The sequence below is a fragment of the Apus apus genome, chromosome 4 (genome assembly GCF_020740795.1).
Source record: "Apus apus isolate bApuApu2 chromosome 4, bApuApu2.pri.cur, whole genome shotgun sequence".
Classification (NCBI taxonomy): domain Eukaryota; kingdom Metazoa; phylum Chordata; class Aves; order Apodiformes; family Apodidae; genus Apus; species Apus apus.
This window is the reverse complement of record NC_067285.1, coordinates 91,291,615-91,310,216: the sequence shown is the minus strand read 5'-3', so window position 1 is coordinate 91,310,216 and position 18,602 is coordinate 91,291,615. Positions and strand designations below refer to the sequence as shown.

The 18,602-nt window shown below is 34.3% G+C and overlaps 1 protein-coding gene across 4 annotated transcripts in view; it reads right to left on the bottom strand.

Annotated features, from left to right (window-relative positions):
- Nucleotides 1–18,602, bottom strand: part of PDS5A (PDS5 cohesin associated factor A) — an 81,113-nt gene that overhangs the window by 17,659 nt on the left and 44,852 nt on the right. For 3 of the 4 annotated variants that reach the window (XM_051619856.1, XM_051619858.1, XM_051619855.1), the window contains exons 10-22: nucleotides 18,359–18,453; nucleotides 17,334–17,479; nucleotides 12,489–12,640; nucleotides 9,000–9,113; nucleotides 8,279–8,360; nucleotides 7,504–7,552; nucleotides 7,244–7,383; nucleotides 6,334–6,449; nucleotides 5,503–5,608; nucleotides 3,895–4,055; nucleotides 2,131–2,254; nucleotides 917–1,075; nucleotides 601–669 (exon numbers count right to left, since the gene is read on the bottom strand). In XM_051619856.1, coding sequence (XP_051475816.1) covers nucleotides 601–669; nucleotides 917–1,075; nucleotides 2,131–2,254; nucleotides 3,895–4,055; nucleotides 5,503–5,608; nucleotides 6,334–6,449; nucleotides 7,244–7,383; nucleotides 7,504–7,552; nucleotides 8,279–8,360; nucleotides 9,000–9,113; nucleotides 12,489–12,640; nucleotides 17,334–17,479; nucleotides 18,359–18,453 — 1,513 coding nt within the window. Of the gene's footprint in view, nucleotides 1–94; nucleotides 189–600; nucleotides 670–916; nucleotides 1,076–2,130; nucleotides 2,255–3,894; nucleotides 4,056–5,502; nucleotides 5,609–6,333; nucleotides 6,450–7,243; nucleotides 7,384–7,503; nucleotides 7,553–8,278; nucleotides 8,361–8,999; nucleotides 9,114–12,488; nucleotides 12,641–17,333; nucleotides 17,480–18,358; nucleotides 18,454–18,602 lie in introns of those variants that run through there. The other variant, XM_051619857.1, reaches the window with a different exon arrangement.

Genomic DNA, 18,602 nt, shown 5'->3' with positions numbered 1-18,602 from the left:
CCTACTCTGTCAAACTGAAATTTCCATAGACTCCTATTTATTAGAGCTGATACATTTTTAAAGTAACAGAAGGAAGCAGTGAATATTTACAGAGTGAAGAAGGAAGTAGCAGTCTTTGTGGCATCAGGACATTTCAACTACGGTTCAGTGTCTTCTCACAAGTGCATCTAGAGGATGCAGGATACTTGCTACATGATTAAAAATAAGAGCAACTAGATAAACATTTCTAGAAGTGGCCATAATTAGATTCACAGTAAATAGCCTATAAAGATGAAAGAATAAAATTTATTTCAAGTCTATTTACAGTCAGTAAAGTCAAATTATCTTTTTTGTAAGAAAAACTAAAACTTTTGAAGTTTTAAATTTTCTTAACATTCAGCATAATTAATATAGTAAGTGAAGACACCAAAATGCATAGTTTCTATCAGTCCTATAACTGTATGTATAGACCACAAAAACTCCAGAACACTGCATGTTTTAAGGAAACTAATACAAAAGTACTCAAAGGGATTTATTCTAATACTCTCCATTGCACAGCTTGGAAAAAAGTAAACTTTTAACCTCAAATATACACATTATTACTGAGAGTAGATAATTCACCTTTGCTAGTACTTCTGGAGAAACTTCTTCATCTGGAGACCATAACTTTCCATTTTTCTCACCTGTTGACTACAGACATTCATGTAAGTTTAAGAACTCGTTCAACCCATACAGAAAATGCAGATGTAAAAATGGAAATTGTCACAGACTAGGCTTTCTTTCACACAAAGATATTTTATAATGCAATTATTAGTGTACTAGCCACATACAGAACACTCACTTATTGACTCAATAAACAAAAAAGCTCTGTTCTCCATGGAGTTAGTAACAGGCAAACAGAATAGTAAGGACTTACAAAAGAAAAAGAAAAACTTACCCTGTCATTCATTAAGAGGTCTTTCACAATGAAATTTGCAACAACAGATTTCATTGGAGAAGCAAACTGATCTGGAGCCAACATAGAAATATGACCCAGTGAGACTAACGGAGTTATAAGTTGTTCTGGTACATCAGCATTCAAACTTCTACTAAGAGGCTGAGGAAGGAAAAAATAAAAATTCAAAATTCAGCTACAGATATGAAAGCTAGCATGCCTAAAAATAATGCATTTTGCTGCTGGATTGCTGACGCGTTTCACAGTTTTCCGTAAGAATTAATAAGGCTAGGAAATCAAGATGGAGAAAGAATGCTATTTTTTAATTAACAGAGTAACCAAAAATTTCGCATGAGATAAGGGCAAATCAGATTTTATATTCTCTTCCTCCTTCAGTAGTGAAACACATTCAATCCTGGGAGACACAGGAAAAACTCTTGACTCGATTTTATTCGGATCGTGAAAACCTGCATCATAACTGCAAATGGCCAAAATATAAAGGAAGGTTAAAAAAACCTTGGCAACCACCAGGGACATTTCTATTAGTGATCAGTATTTCCCTTCACAGGCTTAATTCAAAGCTTTTCACACTTTTCAATTATGCACAGGTTCAAAGATAGCCAAGCTTAAGAACCAAAGATATTTTACAAGCGTAGTTTAATAATGTTACTATTTAAGAGACTAGTGAAAAATAACAACCTCTTTGCTCTGTTTGAGGTGACTTTTTGCTTTACAACTTGTCTAATGAAGCAGTTAAGTGAGCAGTAAGCTAATGTCTGAGCTTGTAGTCAAGTAGTTATTCTGCAATAACCTCCCCAGTGAGAAAGTACTGTATGTGCAAAGACCCTGAAGCACAATAAATTAATACAGTTTGAAAGTAGAGAATGCTATCTCTCATTTACTATCTGCTAAACGTGTCCTCATGGGATTTAGTGTGGCTTATTCCAGTATGCTCAGCTGATTTTCCCCTAACTTTTCCTGTGTAAATAAAAAGAACTTATATGTCAGACATTAGAATATTACAAAATTGTGGCTTTAAGACACAAACAATAATAACTTGCTATTGTAAAATTAATTACTTACCTCAACTACCATACACCTGTAGGCTTCCTGACCTCATAAATTGTTAATGAACAGTATTAATTCAATTAACGTTATTGACCAGTATCAATTAAGAACAGCAGAAACAAATCTTAAAAACTAAAAGCAAGACATACCTCAAATATTTGTGCAAGCTGCACTTCTTTATTTGAAAATATGGCATGTATACAGTGAACAGCTTGTTTTGCCTGATGAGGAGTGCCTCTTTTTGCTTTCTGATGCAAAATCGGAATTAGTGTTCTGTAAACATTAAATGAAATACTTCAAAATACAATTTGCAATGTATAAAATATACAGCTTTTCACCTATACAAATCTATCCTCACCATCTTATAAATCAAACATTTCTCTGAAGTCTGTTCAGGAAAGATCATAATCATAAAGCAAAAAGTAGGATGGAATTGTATTTAGTAATACTTGTGGAACATCTGACTGTACATATTTAAGCAGAAAAAAGCCCACAGGGAAAAATCAAACATGAAAGAATGTAATGATCAAAATAAGGCTCCTTAGGAAGCCAAGTACAAGGTGGGGGAACATGACAGGTCCAGCTAGGGTAAACTCCTGGGTTTCTCATCCAAGCTTGGAAGTGACAGTGCTGAAAAAAATGTATTAAAAGCTAGGAATACCTACTAAGTATCAGTGCACTTATAGGCCTTTACTGCTTTAACTACGGTCTTCAATTGCAATGTATACTCAAGTGAACTGAGAACTTTTTTCTGAGCTTTTGCATTTGAATCCCCCTAAATCTGCTGATCAGAGGCCACCAATATAAAAAGCAGGGTTTGGGCTTTCAGAACATTAACCTGACATGCTTGCAAACCATGCCAAGAGCTAGACCTCCATTTTGACAGTGATTGTTTACGTTATTTGAGACTTGGCTCACTTGGCTAAGTCATGAAGCCAAAAGAAACATCAGCAATACCAGGCTCCTTTGACAGAAGATGACACACTCCAGCAATGCAGTCTTGACTAAACCCTAGTAGGGAACTATAGAAAACTAGGACTATACGGGCAACTATTCTGACAATGGGGATTGCTGGGTTTTTCCTTCTCTTCACCCCTACAAATGTCTTGTATAGTGTCTTGTACATGAACTTGTAACGTTTTCCTTTTTCTCAAAATCTGATTCAAACCATAAGAATCATTGAGGTTACATTTTCAGTTCATTGAGAACTTAAGGTGTACACTGGTATGCATTTTTGCATAATAATACCTCACGTTATTTCAATATGAGAACTTGAAACCTGTGTTTTATAATCTGCATCAGCTAGTTACTAACAGGCTAATTTTAAGGTTTTAGATGTTACCCACAAGGTTTTAAATAGTCTGTGAATACCTAGTAGATTATGCAGCTTTAATCAGCAGTTAAAGCATGAATTGCATAATGACAACTTACAGACAGCAATTATTCTTTGTTAGAAATTCATGCCTGCTTTTGGATCTTGTTTCCCAACTTGTTTAATAAGAAACAGAGCTGTTAACCATCAGAGATTATATTTTTGCTCCTTTCAAAGACAGAAAAATTGTGTGAAGGACAGATATGAGCAGAAATTATGCCAAGAAATTACAACTTTGCTGTATTTTTGCTGTTGCTTATTTCTGTAACCTGGGAAATATGCTACACACTGTCTTTCATTCATCCACAATAGGAAGATTTTAAAGCGGTCCATAACATCTTCAATGAATACTCAAAAATGAATGCAGAATGCAGAATTTAAACTTGAAGAGACAGAAAGGTAGTGAAGGAATACAAAATGATGGAAGAGAAGCAGTTCATATTTACAAGACTATAAAGTGATTTTATGGGCAACACTGAATAAAATATCAAAATGCAGAATTCCAGGTGTGAAAAAGCAGCACATTAAGAAATACACTCACGATCTTATCTGTGGCAAGTCTGTTTCTATTTTGTGACCCGTGTTTCTGAAAATCTGTATGGCTGCCTCAGCTACTTTATCATCTTCCATCCTGAGGCACTGCAGCAGAGACTCATAGGTTTCTGCAGAGTGGAACGAGGTAGGATGTGTAAAGGACAGAACCTACAGATACATATTAAAACAAAGGTATATTTATTAATGGGAAATGAATCATCAGAAAAACAAAATTATGGCTGTTTATGATCATTACTATCAACATAAATAGCTATTACATGCTCATAAAAGATTACTACATTCAAAAAAATGCATTTTGGAGAAGGCAATATAGAGATTTTCAAATAAACTCATCTATGCTATTTTCTTCAGGTCCTCCCTTCCTCCAAATGTTTTACAAGATAGCATTTTATTTGAATATGTAAAAAATTAAAATGAACACATTTTGAAGACTAGTTAAGAATACTTTTTTCAACTTAATTTAACTGAGCTGAGATCTTAAGTTCTCCAGAATGAGAAACCCCTGAGCAGAAATCAAGGTTAAGGTATCTACAAACAATAATAGATTACTGTCCTTTCGATCTAAATGTAAAACACATACTGTTAAACAGGAGAAACATCAAATAAGAAATTAACCACACAGAGCTTTGAGGCAGAAGAGAGAACAAAAAGTTATCCCAAAGTAAAGCTATATTAAGCATAGTAAAGTTCAGATAACATAAGGTAGGGAGAGCAATAAAAAGTTGCACGTATCTTGTGTATTCTTCAGATTTATCTTATCTTGGTTTCTTTGATCAGAGTGGCGTACTTGCACAAGTATCAATGTGTGAGATAATATTCTCAAAAGATACCCACTTCAGAGCAACAGATCTTCAACCTTGGCAGATTTCTGAGCTACATTAGCAAACACACAATACTTCCTTGCATACTTCTGTGTAACTGTTTCTGCCATGGTTGTCGTTACCAAATTTGGTCTGATATGTCTCCAGAAACTCCCCTTTGTTCATTCACACTTCTGAATAGTCTCTCCTTAATTCTGTAATCTTCCCCTTCATTCCCTCCTATATTTTATACTGCCCTTCGTAACATACTGAAAACAAAGTATCATTAATGAACTGCCAAATCCACCCCAGTTGTTTTCCAGGTATTTCAAATCCTTCTTTCTCCCCCAGCAACTTGTTACGACCACTGAGTACACAAGTTCCCCATCCTCTTTTTTTTCCTCTACACAGCTTGGCTCTCGAATTTATTGCTTGGTTTACTTTCAGAATCATACAGGCCCCAAAGAATGTGCCTCTTCCAGTTTTCACATTTCTCTTCCTCCTATTTTACCTCTGCACCTTCTTCTGTATGACTTCCCTAAGCAGAAACTGCTTTAATTTCTGCTTTAGTATGTGTACTTGAACTCTTGGCACCCTTTTCAAAACATACTTTTTCCAAAGCTCATCTCTTTCATTATTCTCTTCTCAAGTGAGTATTAATAACAAAACACTTTCACACATTAAAAAAGTAAATATCTAAATAATAATTATTAAACCCATGCTAACATTACTTTTTTAGTCATACCACTTTTGTCCTTTCCATTACAAACTACAGCTGCATGAATGTAGATTACCTTGAGAAGTTCAAGTCCTGCACGAATAGCAGTATCAGGACTTACACCCTCCTCTTCATCATCAGCTGTCCCCTCTATGGATTTATTCATAAGTTTTACTAGTGCACTGAAATGAGAGATAAAAAAAGAAAAAAAATATTTCACATGACAATGTACAATATTAAAGGCTGGAAATACCAGCAAGATGTCTTTTTTAGACACAAAGTAAAAGGAAGGCAATAGTCCATTGGGAGAGAGGTGCAGTGGTGTTCGTCTTTTTGTTTAAGGTTTTGGTTTTTTTTAATCAAGCTATTCCATTATTCTTTTTCCTTCTGACTTAGCTTTCTGCAAAATTAATTATTTAGAAAAAAAACAAAATGTAACAACAAAAAAATCCCCATCATGTTGGCAGCATTCAGATCAACACATAGTTGCATGAGTTTCAGAGCATAATTAGGCTGCCAGAAAAGTCTCAAAAGAAATCCAAACATTCTCTTAACACAACCCCACAAAAGCTAATTAATTCAACTGCTATATGGAAGACTGTGTGGCACTTAACTATGTGAAAACTATGATCATAATTTTCACCTTAAGCCACATAAACAGCAGTCTCACTGGGAACCACTAAATTTTAAAAATTATTTCCAGACAGCAGTGTAAAGAAGTATTTAAAAATATTAGCATTTGCTAGGCTGCTGGAAATGAAGACACCTACAGAAAATGTTTTGTTTTAAAAAAAGTACATTTTCTGCTATGACAGACTAATCTAAATCCCAATAAAATGTTCTATTTTTTTGTCATTTAAGTAATCTTTGTAATCATTTATGAGTTAGGATGATCTTTCAAACTTACCTAATGGCTTCTGAGTCAATATGTACAGGGGCAATTCTTTCCAAAAGAAATTTGACCATTTCCAGAAAAGGATTTGTTGGCTGCTTCGGATTTGCAAGCTTCCGGGCTATCTCTCTCTATAATAAGAATGTTAGATACAAAAAAGAATTATACTGATTTTACTTACTTATTAAGCTTGTTGAGTAAGCTGAATACAGCCACTTATGTTAATCAGAGAGTTTGCCTACAGGATCAGTGAAAAATATTTTAAAATCTTTATCACATTATATTGAAATCTTTAAATGTTGGATGCATTAGTTATCTAGTGAGCATTCTTCAGAGTTTTTTTTAAGGAATTGCAGGCCAGATCCAAAAGAGAATTATTTTGGGTCCACAAGGAAAAAAGTCTATGATTGTTGGCAAATCTCCTGTAAATCTCTGAAAAAGCCCAGTTTAATATAAATAAATGTATTTTCATCAAAGAAATTAAACAGATGAGATAGCAAGAGACGGAAAGACTGATTTCAAAATAACATTCTAGGAAGAATAGATTCACACAATACGCAGATAGTTTGTTTGGCTTGATAGTACTCAGAAGAAGTTTCATCAGTGTCAAATGACAGTCTAGGTATCTTACCATAAAAAGAGACACCTGAAAGAAAATATTTTAAAAAATTAAAGCAGGCTTTCTGACTTTATGCCTAATGGTTATGACCTTAAGAAGGAATAAAGCTAATGTCTTCTTAGGAAGCAAGATTATGATAACAGACTGTATTTTCCACAATCTCTATAGGTTAACCAAAAAGGTATTTAATGAGAATTGAAAATATATAAAAATCATGTTAAGGAACTAAAAGAGACCATTAACTCTGAATATTTGTTTTAAGCACAAATATTTAAGGTATAAAAGTTGGCTTTCGCATTTTCTTACCACGCAGACATCTGCCTGTTTACAAGAACATGTAGGGCTAATTAACAGTTCAAGCTGGGACCGAAGCTTCTCATCATCACCCAGAACCTGATTGAATTTCTTCACAAAATCTTGTGCTTTGCCAGGATCTGGAAGGTTTTCTGTATGATTTAACACAATTTATCATTAAATACATTTACCACTTTAGTATTCCAAGATTTAGAGAAATATAATTTCCAGGAATGCTGTACTAACAGTTTACAGAACTTATTAACACTTACTTGCTATGGTCATCAGCTTTCCAAACATGGCAGCACTGTTTGCTTCTGACTGAGGACAACAGCAAAAACAAACAAATCAGCAACACCTCCCATCCTAAAATGTATCTTTAAGCTAATTTGTTAAGTCTTCTGCAGCACTATATTCTACTCTGGAATCTTATGGTTTATGTCTTCGCTTTAAGAATAAACACTAGGACAGCAGAGGAATATGTTTAGCAGCTACTACACACTGAAAAATGGGAAAAATCTTCTTGCAATATCAAAGAACTGCAGAAATTCACTAATTCACATAACAGATTAAAGTCAATTGTAGGAAAAAGACCCCAACCATATACCCCTAGCCCACCTCCACACCAAACCCCCAAAGCTATGCCCTTCTATTTCAAGTTTCTGCTAGTTTGAAAATATGCTTATATGTAAAATTCCAGTATGTTAAAACGTTTGTTTTCAAACAAATAATTGCTTTACGTTACAACATATTCCATTCTCAAAATGTGCTAATAAGGTCTGTCAAAAGCAAACAAAAAACTTGGAATTTTCTTTAAAACTTTTTCCAAAGTTCTTGACCAGTAATATAAACTAACAGTAAACATAAGGAAGCCATCTCTAAGCATTAGTGAAAGCAAATTTACCTAATAAGAATGGAACATAGTCTACATATGGAAATCAACAGGATAATAAAGTCATACTGAACAAATAACACAGTATTAAAAAATTCCAGTAAATTAGGCTAACAGGTCAACTGGATAAAGTATTAATATTTTCAAAACCGTACAGTGGGCTGCTTATGCAAGTCTAGCAATTCTCGCACGTGACTCCTTAGCATGTTCTGGCACTTCCACATCTCATTCAGTGCTCTGCAAAAGTGCAAAACCAGAAAAGTTTACCAATTTGTTCATGACAAGAACATGCTGGGTGTATTAGTAAACAAGACTGTTTCATTATTTATCTTACATGTGAAACATCTGCTGGATACAATCAAAACCTCCAAAGTATTAAAAACAACAATTCCAAACATGGTGGAACTGATTTTCTCCTTTTCAGAACACCACCTCTCTTAATATTCTACTTGGAACAATTTCACATGCGTAGGACAGCCACAGTTTGTCCTACCCAAATTATCTTGAAAATAACATTTTCAACATAAAAAACAGGCTACGATCAATCAGAATTCAGTTACAGATATCTTCATCACAAACCTTAATATTCTAGAGTAAATCTAGAAGTTATTACTTGAGCATTTTTAACTCTGCACTGTTGTCATTGGATGAAAAAGAACAGATAAACCACTCTTCTCAAATATCAAGGTAACTTCTTGTCTAATGGACATGTAGTGTTCATATATAAAAGGGAAATATTTTGAAATACTACTTGAAAGTAACGCTAAGCATCAGTTGGTTATATTTTTATTTAAATCCTGATAATACAAAGATGATGATATAGATGTTGGAAAAGCCTGAAAAAGCAAGTATTTGCTGAATACAAACTGTACTCACTTAACAGCATTTGGATCCAAGCTAGCATACAAATAGTACAAGCACTTCATTCGCTCTTCTGTTTCCAAATTGTGTGGAACAAGATACTGAGCAAAGATTTTCTCTACCAATAACCTGCAGGAAAAGAACAGACAGAAACTGTGTATTTCTAAGTGTTGATACTTTTCAGACAAGCTGAAAGAACAAGAAATATAGAAAGTAATTGAAACTAGATTTCAATGGAGAAGAAAAAAGAGTAGGTCTTTTTCTCATCTGTAAACATCTCTTCCACTGTCCATAGAGCAGCAAGAACTGCTGCTTGAGAGTTCTTCCATGGTTCTGTCATTTTCAACTCTAAGAAGGAGCAATTGCTTTATTTGTTGCCATCCAAATTGTCCTTTTTGTCTAGGCTCTGAGAATATCCATTCGTTCACTCTCAACCATGAGAAAGGGATAGAGACAATAAAAAAATTCAATTAAAGAGGAATACAAGAATATAACTCAAGGGAAAAGTAAAAATCGAAACCAGGAGAGAAAGGTTAAAATAAAACTGTAGCATTTGAGAAAAAAGCAAAACATTTGAAGCTACTAATTATTCTAATACACAAGCTAAAAATTAGCATTTAAAAGGCAAAGACAAAGAAATGCCAAAACACATATAACAAAAGGAGATAAAAAGCCACAAAGTGAGACCAAACCAAACCTGCAAAAACATTTTCCAAGTATCTCTTTTCTAGAGAACAATAACCTGTATTTAAAGTTTTACATAAAAAAACAAAACTTGAACTAAAAAATATTACTGTACAGTTGACCTAATTATAGCCCACTCCCCCACCCTGAAAGAACATTCAGACATTAATTTAACCATTAATTAAGTAATGGTAGTTGTGCACAATGTTTAGCTATACAATTTGATATTTATGGACAAATGTTTTGTGTTTGAAGTTACAAACTTTTTCACTATGATTCCTAGTAAGTGATCTGGGAGTACCTTGTACAAAGACCACAGAAGACAACACAAGTCAAAAACACCTTATTTCTGGCTCAAAGAAAATTCCAAGAGACATGATGCCAAGGCAGAGGAATAAAAGGATGACTGCAAATATAGATACAACTATCTCAAGGCATCCTGTCAGTATTAAAAAATTGGCTTTCTTACTTTCATTGTACATTTTACTACTGATGAATCCAAGAATTAAACTGCTTAGGGAACAGGATCTTCACATCTCAGGGGACTCCATCTCTGTTTAACATACTAGGAGACTGGAGGCATCTGAGTTATTTTACTAATTTATGAACATTGCTCTAGCCCATGTCTCTACAGATACATGTTCTAGAAAAGCTGTCAGTACAAATGGTGAGACCATATCATGCCTTTCCTGGTCCACATCAGTTAAAGATTTATAAATAGGGAATACCTCTGGGACACACTTCTCTCCCGTAAGGAAAATCACTGGCCAGCATATCAAGAGTGCATCACCAGGCAGTGTTTAAGAGGTGGTTATTTTACTCCATTTGCTATGCACTTGTTGTGAAACAAAGCTCAAAGCACACAGGTTACAGTTCTTATGGTTAGAATTTGTCTGTTCTGAGTAGACATGCACATCAACAGTCAAGTAAAAATTAAAAGATTACAAAGTGACTGAGTTAAGGATGTGTGGAGAAAATTTGTTGTTTCACTTCATGCCTGAAAACTGTGCGATATTGCATTATTTTATCTTGAAAGAATTAGTGTTACTCCATACATAACATGGATGATACTCTAAGGCTCAGACAGCTGTTCACTGTTATATTTTATTATTCTTCCTCATTATGGAAGGAAAACAGGCCAGAGTTGGACAATTTTTACCTGTGCTCCTCTGTTTAAAGGATTGGGTGGACTCTGTCTTAAAAGATCATAATGTTTCTACAGCTCTTTCAGGTGTTAAAATTACTAACTTTCTGACAATGATAACACTGAAACACATTTATTCTTCCACTCCGAGATGGAAAAACTAACCCAATGTTGTGACTGATAAAGAACTTCACTGTCAGCCTCAAAAATGAGCAGAATTTGAATTAAAATTCAGGGTACCAAACTGAACTAGAGGAACACTGGAAAAACAATCCATCAGTCTTTCAGTGCAGACACCCAGAAAACAAACCACATACAAACCAACCCTACTCATGAAAAGACCAGTTTCAATGGCTTAATCAGATTTTCAGAAGAAAATACATCACAGAAACTGAGCTTTGATGACATAGTCTTTCCTTAAAATTCCTTGCCTCATTTCCCTGACTGTGTTCTGCATTTCCCTTGTGCAGGAGTACTGAAAACATCTGCCCTATTCATCACTATGGAACTTTGATTCATTCTCCACTCACTAACAAACTGATGTACTTACAGCAAGACATGAACATGCTAGAAAAAAACCACAAACCTCCCAATACAAACTAAAATACATATATTAAAGCATATTTGATGCATATGCAGGATTAGTTTTGTAAAAACTATGTGAAGATGTCCTGATTGTTTACTACTTGGTACTTCTATTTCAGCAGAATTTCAGTATCATCTGAGTGTACAATCTCATAGCCATATTTTTCTTATTAAAAAAACCCAAAAACAACAACAAAACCAAACAAAACCAAACAGACAAAAATAACCACCCACCCACAAAAGCAGCAACGAATCAAATATATAACTCTGGCCCACTTATGATCAGCCAGATGAACAACATGAGAGCCTTCACCACTGCAGTGGTAAGAATTCATCATTAACTGACAACTGAAAGAGGTTATTAGTCTTTTCAGACCAGTCACTAAGAACACAATACATAATGAGGCAGCCAACTGGTATAAGCAAGATGCTAAAAAAACACTACTAAAGAAAATCGCAAGTCTGGTGTAAAAAAATCTAGGCTGAATTCTATCTTTGTGTGATCTCATAGTTTGGCTCTCCTTGTGAAAGACAAAGAATTAATAGTGAGACTTGAAAACTATGTTCCAAAACCTTGGCCGAAATACTTTTCTCTAAGCCAAAACAGTGCTAAAAAAATTAAAGGCACTGAGTGACAAAGCAGGGCAGACTGGACAACAGTGAAAGCACTCCTTCACTTCTATCTACATGGTCCTTTTCCACAAAATGTATCAAAAGGAGATGTCTGTGCATGTAATGTGATGTGTATACGGACAATGCTCAAAAATCAGGGATTTTAACATGCTGGCCTCTGGAAAGAGGTAAAGCAAACAAGAACCAGGTATAGTAAATGCAAAAGTTGTCACTTGTTTTCTATGCAGTTGTTAATCAATGACAATCTACTATAATTACAGATCTAGTTCCATTAGTAAATAGAATGAACACATGAACAGATAATGAATATCTTAGCACGTCTCAATTATTATTAAATATATCATCCTTAAACCACAAACACAGAATGTGATATAATAGTTTGTGCAGGATAAAAATGTATTTTCAGAGTATCTTTTATCACTAGACAATTAAAATTAGGAAGTCTTAGGTTGACTCACTTGTCATCAATGCTATTTTGATAATAAATGTGCAAAAGTTTATCCTTTATCCAGCTCACTTTCTCTGCAGCATCTTTTCCAGCCTCGGCATGAAGACAGTATTTCTTGTAGAGCTGGGCAAGACCCATCATAGCTTCTTTTCTTACTCGCCACTTGAGAGGGAAGAAACAAATGGGTGGGAAATGTTTTTGGTAAATAAATATCAAACACATAAAATACATTAAAGATGTAGAGACATGGAAGACCAAACAGTCACATTTTGACCTCTTATATTTAAACATGTCTAAAGGTGAAAAATGCTGTTTAGAGCCTCTAAATGAGGCCTGTATAAGGGGTTTCTTTCTTCCCTGTACTATGCAGATTAAGTATTGTCTGTACAAAGGAATCCAGTACTGTGCTGAGCCAAGAAAATCTGGAAGCTAGTCAGTATAAAAAAATTTAGTGTAAGATTAACAGAACAGACTGATGATCAATTTAGAGAGAACAGTATCTCCAACTGCATGATTTATACAGAAAGCCTCAGAATTTTCCCTCACCATTTAAAAGAAATGCATTAAATTGAAACTGAAAGAGAGGATTTCTTCCAGAACACACTAGATAGTTATTTTGGCCTTGAACTCCAAGGACTAACGATGCTTAAAATACTTCAGTCTATCAAGCATAAACATAGATACTATTACTGACATTTTCATCCCTTCTTCAATCCTGTAAAACTCAGGGCTTATTTTAATAACACTGAGATAAAGCAGGTTTTCTTTCTTAATAGTTTTACTGAGCGTCTTCCTTTTATTAACAGGCAAAGAAAAATCTTGTAAATGGCTGATGTCAGCACAGCAGCCTTAGACATCACTAGCTATTGGACTAAGTTATATCAAGATAAAATGGAAAAACTAAGAAAAAAAAAAAGACTTAAATATTTCTTAAATATTAAAAACAGAACTAACATCAAGATAGCAATGACTTTCATAGTATACAGTATAATACTTCGTTCTCATAAAAGAAAGAAATTTAGATATAACTAGACATTATTAACTTCTCTGCAGGAATTTGTTCATATCCACTGTGATCTAAACCACATTTTAAGGAAAATACAGGTCTGAAAGAGAACAATTTTCAGAAAAGTATTAAAACCTCCCCTCTAACTTTTCAGGTTCTTAAGGTTACCTTCAGTGTAAAGGAGAAGTACCTGAGCCATTTTCAGAAGGTTTTTAAAAAATTTATTTTTTTTAAATGTCTCCCAAAACAAATTATTCTGAAAAGTGAAGACACTGGAAAGACCTTGGAGACAAAATCCCAAAGCAAAACTCCTCACAGCAATTTTTACTAATGACTGGATTCCAGTTTTTGGGAAGCATCTGTTCAGTTTTCCAACTGAACCAATAAAAATAGCTGTGAAAACTATATAGGTGGGAGTGGGGTTTGGGATTTATTTTTTGTAATTTCTAATAGCTGTAATCATTGTATAAATGAGTATACATATCAAGTTACCGGAGGACTTTTTTTTTTGTTTTTCAAAAAGTAGTCTTCTAGCCAAAAACCTTTACCCCTAAAAAGTCATAAGGCTATCTTTACTGATACTATGCCAATTAAAAATATGGTCAGGAATAAAAACAGTTCACATGAATGGCCTAACAGTCGGCATTATTTAAATTTCAAGATTCCATGCTGATTTATAAAGAGAAAAGGCATAGTTGAAATGACAGATTAGTGTGTTTAAACAATCAACATTTTACTTCAGCCTACTGGAAAACTGTTCTTTTCATAGTAATATCTATATTCATTTGATGGATGATTGCAGTTGTCAGAAGAATTAGATGAAGTCAAAGTGACAAATGATCACTTCAGAGTTTGTAGTAGATTTGTCTAACAGAAACCTGGCTAAAAAGGGTAAATACAGTCAATAGAACAGTGTTAAAACAAGAGAGTGATTAAACCAGGTATAATGCACTATGTCTGAAAGTGAAAAAATCCTACACAGAAAATGTAAGGACAGTTACATGGACATATCAATGCCCCTCTCCCAAACTTGAGAAAAATTCTAAAAAGAATAAAAAAAACTCTGCAAGTTTACAGTCCTTAATATTAACTTTATAAGACTAATTATATTTACAGAGACATGCTATTTGCTAAGGTCTACTTCAAATGCAAAGTATTTGTTGTTGTCACTTCTAGTCAATCCTCAATTTTGATTTCTCCTCAGGATGTATTTTCATTAAAGTTCACTCCAGAGATTTTTATAAGAGAAGTATCACCTAGAGGTGAAGTTATTTTTCACTGATGAGTGCCTGAAAAGGCACCTAACCTTGAAATCTAATGTATCGTCAAACCTCAGACTGGTGTGAAATCACAGAGTGAAGCACATTAGCATAAGTACCACCCTGGGTTTAAAGCTGCATGAACTGAAATTCCTGAGCTCCGCAGAAACGAGGATTACAGCTGTACAACTGACTGAGCCTCTGCTGATCACGAGATGCTAAAGGAGAAGAGAGACACTATGTAGACGACCCAGTAACAATCATCCCATTCTGACCAGTCCCAGTGAGAAGCAGTGGTTACACTAGAAGTTTTTAGGTATCATAAATGACTTTTGGGACATGTTTACTTAGTGGCTGAAAAAGAAGGAAAGTGGTCTTAATCACTCCTGAAAAATATGCAGAATCAAGCTGCAAGTACAACTAACTGAATAGCTGCTTTAAAATGCTAAACATACTCAAAATCAGTCTCATTGTGCAAAGAAAACATCCTTTTTCTCAAAATCCACTACAGCAATATTCTCATTGAAAAAGGCAAATATGAGAAAATTACTTAAAAAGTAACAAGTTAGAATGACATAAACCCTAACAAAAAGGAATAACAATAACAAAAAATAATAAAACCCATCATCCTCCACAGAGCATAGAGGCACATCTGAGAGAGTGTAAACAGGAAAGCATAAAAGCTCTGGCAAGTTGAAGGTAAATCCTTGATGAAGCATGGCAAAAGTTTCAGAACCAAAATTATTAAAAGTATACTTATTAAACATATTCACAAAAGCCTCCAGAAGCAGGAAGCCTTTCAGACCCTTCTGTAGGGCTGACAGACAAACAAGGCTTCTTCCAGGAAAGAGGTCTGAAGAGGTTTCTTAAAGTGTCATTAGAAAACATTTTAAAGCAAATTAATAAAATGAGAAGCCACAAAATCATTAAGACCAATCATTAAATCCATGACTTCTACCAGAATTCAGAAGTGGTACACCAAACACTTAACTATTCTGTTACTGCAACCTGTCCATCGAACAGATTGAACACAGCAAATGTGAAAGGAAACAAAGGGTTCCAAGAGGAATAGAGGGCCACTCACCAGAAATCTGATTTTGAATGGGCAAATAGGTTGAAAAAAACCAGTAACAACTAAGAGTAGACACTGCTGAAAAATGAAGTTATGGGAACGAGTCATTACACTTAACATAATGGGAAGTTTTATCTAAGAAAAAAGTTAGCAGACCCACAAGTGTATCAGTAAAATTCATTAGAATCTCCAAAATCTTCCAACAAAGTCTCACACCAGAGGACCTCAAAATAAAAAGCCTGCTTTGAATTAATTATTAACTAAAGCATAAGAGACAATAGGTAGAAAAATCCCACTGGTTTTTATGATGAACGGAACAAATGGTACCTATTGATGGAGTCAGAAAGGAATCTGTGACACTTAACATATGAAAAATGATTTGAAAATTAACTGAACAGTGCGTATCAAATGTACTGAGGTAGTCAGATCTAACATTATAATAAAAGAACTTAAGAAAAACATCATGCTACTGAATTGTTACAATATGAAACTGAAGAAATTTAGATTAAGGCCAGGTTTTCCTAACTGCATTCATTCTGTATGTATAGTATTAGGCAATGTATCATCTGAAATTATTCACAAAAGATACTGAAGTCAACATGGATGTTTTCCGAAATTGTCAGCTCAGTGCTCAGAAACAATGTAAGAAACAAAGAAAATGTTAAAAGAATTTAAAAAAAAAAAAAACCCCACCAAAAAAACCCCAGCACAAACCATTATCATAAATCATGTAAACACCACGGTGCACACCTTGAATGCCGTCACTAAGTCTGGACACCTTGGTTCCAACAGGATATAGAACCACCAGACAAGAATGATCAGAAATGTGCAATAATCAATTTGTGTGGAAGTTAATCAGGTGATTATTTAGCTTGGAAAGCAATGGAGTGGAGAAGATAAGGTGTACATATTTATTAATCATAAGTGGGTCAAAGAATATTTATTATTTTACATTATGCAAGAACTACGACATACACTGAAACTATCAGACAAGTTTAAAACAAACAAGAGAAATTACTTTTTACACACATGCACTGAACTTTTAATTTACTGATGCAAATGCCATGGATGCTTATAAAGTACAAATAAGTTCCAGAAATAATTTTATAAATTCATGGAACAGAGTTCCATCGAAAGCTACAACGAGCATGATCAAGCAGATTTAAGAAATCCTTAAATCACAAATTGCTGGAAAGCAAAACTGACCACAATGAGAATTATACTGGGCTACAGGGACCCATGACCTAAACATAGGTGACAATTCTTATGTTCTTAACTGTGATTGTGTTCCTCATAAGTCAATGATCTAATCTGCTTAACAACACGATTACTGCCTCCATAATATGGAATCTACATTAAGATATTCTGGTAAAAAAATTATTTTTTCCCCACAGCATTCTAGTTAATAGTCAAGTCTAAGATTCTCTGTTTCTGTGGCTTTGTTGTGGGGTTTTTTTTGTTGTTTTACCAAATTATACTAGGAGCAGATATTACTAAAAATAAAATAGGAACACTTACTCGTTTGTCTAGCGTCCTTTCCCTTACGAAGCCAAGCAGCTGGTCATTGACTAAAGAAAGATCTCTCTTGCCTGCAGTGATAATCGTAACAATAACATCATGTCGAATGGCTTCTTCTGGGTCGTGTGATCTAACCTTCAAATATTCTGTTATGATCAGAAACAATGAAAAGCTTGTCTTTTAAATGTAGATATGACGTATTCCAATTTATTAATAATGTTGAAACAATTAAATGGCAGTCACATATCATAACCATATAAACTATTAAACATGGAATTCTCTACAGGAAACATCTGTTCCAGCATTTTCTATGTTAAATATAAAACAATTCTGTAACAGTAAAAATCAGATTAATATACAAGTAAATAGCTTTTACAAATAGTCTCATCTGCAACAAGCAATAAAGTAAAATAAAGTTGATCAGAATACACTGAAAATAAAGGGGGGTGTGGGACTGAGAAGAAAGAATAGCAGACTCATTTCCAAAGAGCTAAGAAGGTAAACAATAAATGAAAAATACTGACAACTGCTTTAAGTGAGCATGTATCAAAAAAGAACAGTATTTTCAGTTGAGTCTGAAGTTCTGCTTATAATTAAAATTATGCTGAAGTGAAAGAAGAAACTTCATAGTTTAATCAGCATAATGGCATTTTCTAAACTCCGTGGAAGAGAGTACTGGGTAACACACTAATGAAAATAAATCAAGGTGTTACACCGACATTTGCTTTGACTTGCCAGAAGTTTCATTGGAATCTGAAATTACTTTAAAACTTTCTGCAATGGGTAGCTTCTTAAAAACTCACCCCAACAAAGACACACATTGTACACAATGTCACATATTCCTCTCTTTCTAATAACTAGCATTTGTTTTCAGCAGAAAGCAGTTACTCAGTAGTTAGCTCTTTCATGCAGTATCAAGCATTGGACTTGATACATTTTACAACTATACTGCTATGTACAGATATAATAGCATTCTTCCTTGCTCATTTCTTAAATTATTCTAACCCCCTGTATAAGAATCTCACCAGTGAGGTCTTTTGCTAAGTCTGGATGGTTCATTAAACAATGACTGGCGAATTTCACACTCTCTAATCTCACAGGGACATGGATATCATTGAACCTAGAGGGACAGAAGATTATGAATGTTAATTTTTAATTAGCCTTGCAAATCAATGTAGTAACACGTGTTGCTAGCATGTTCCATAGCACAACAGGAATGTTTTTAATTTATCTCCATAATGTACACCTCATACAAATGTTTATGTTGTT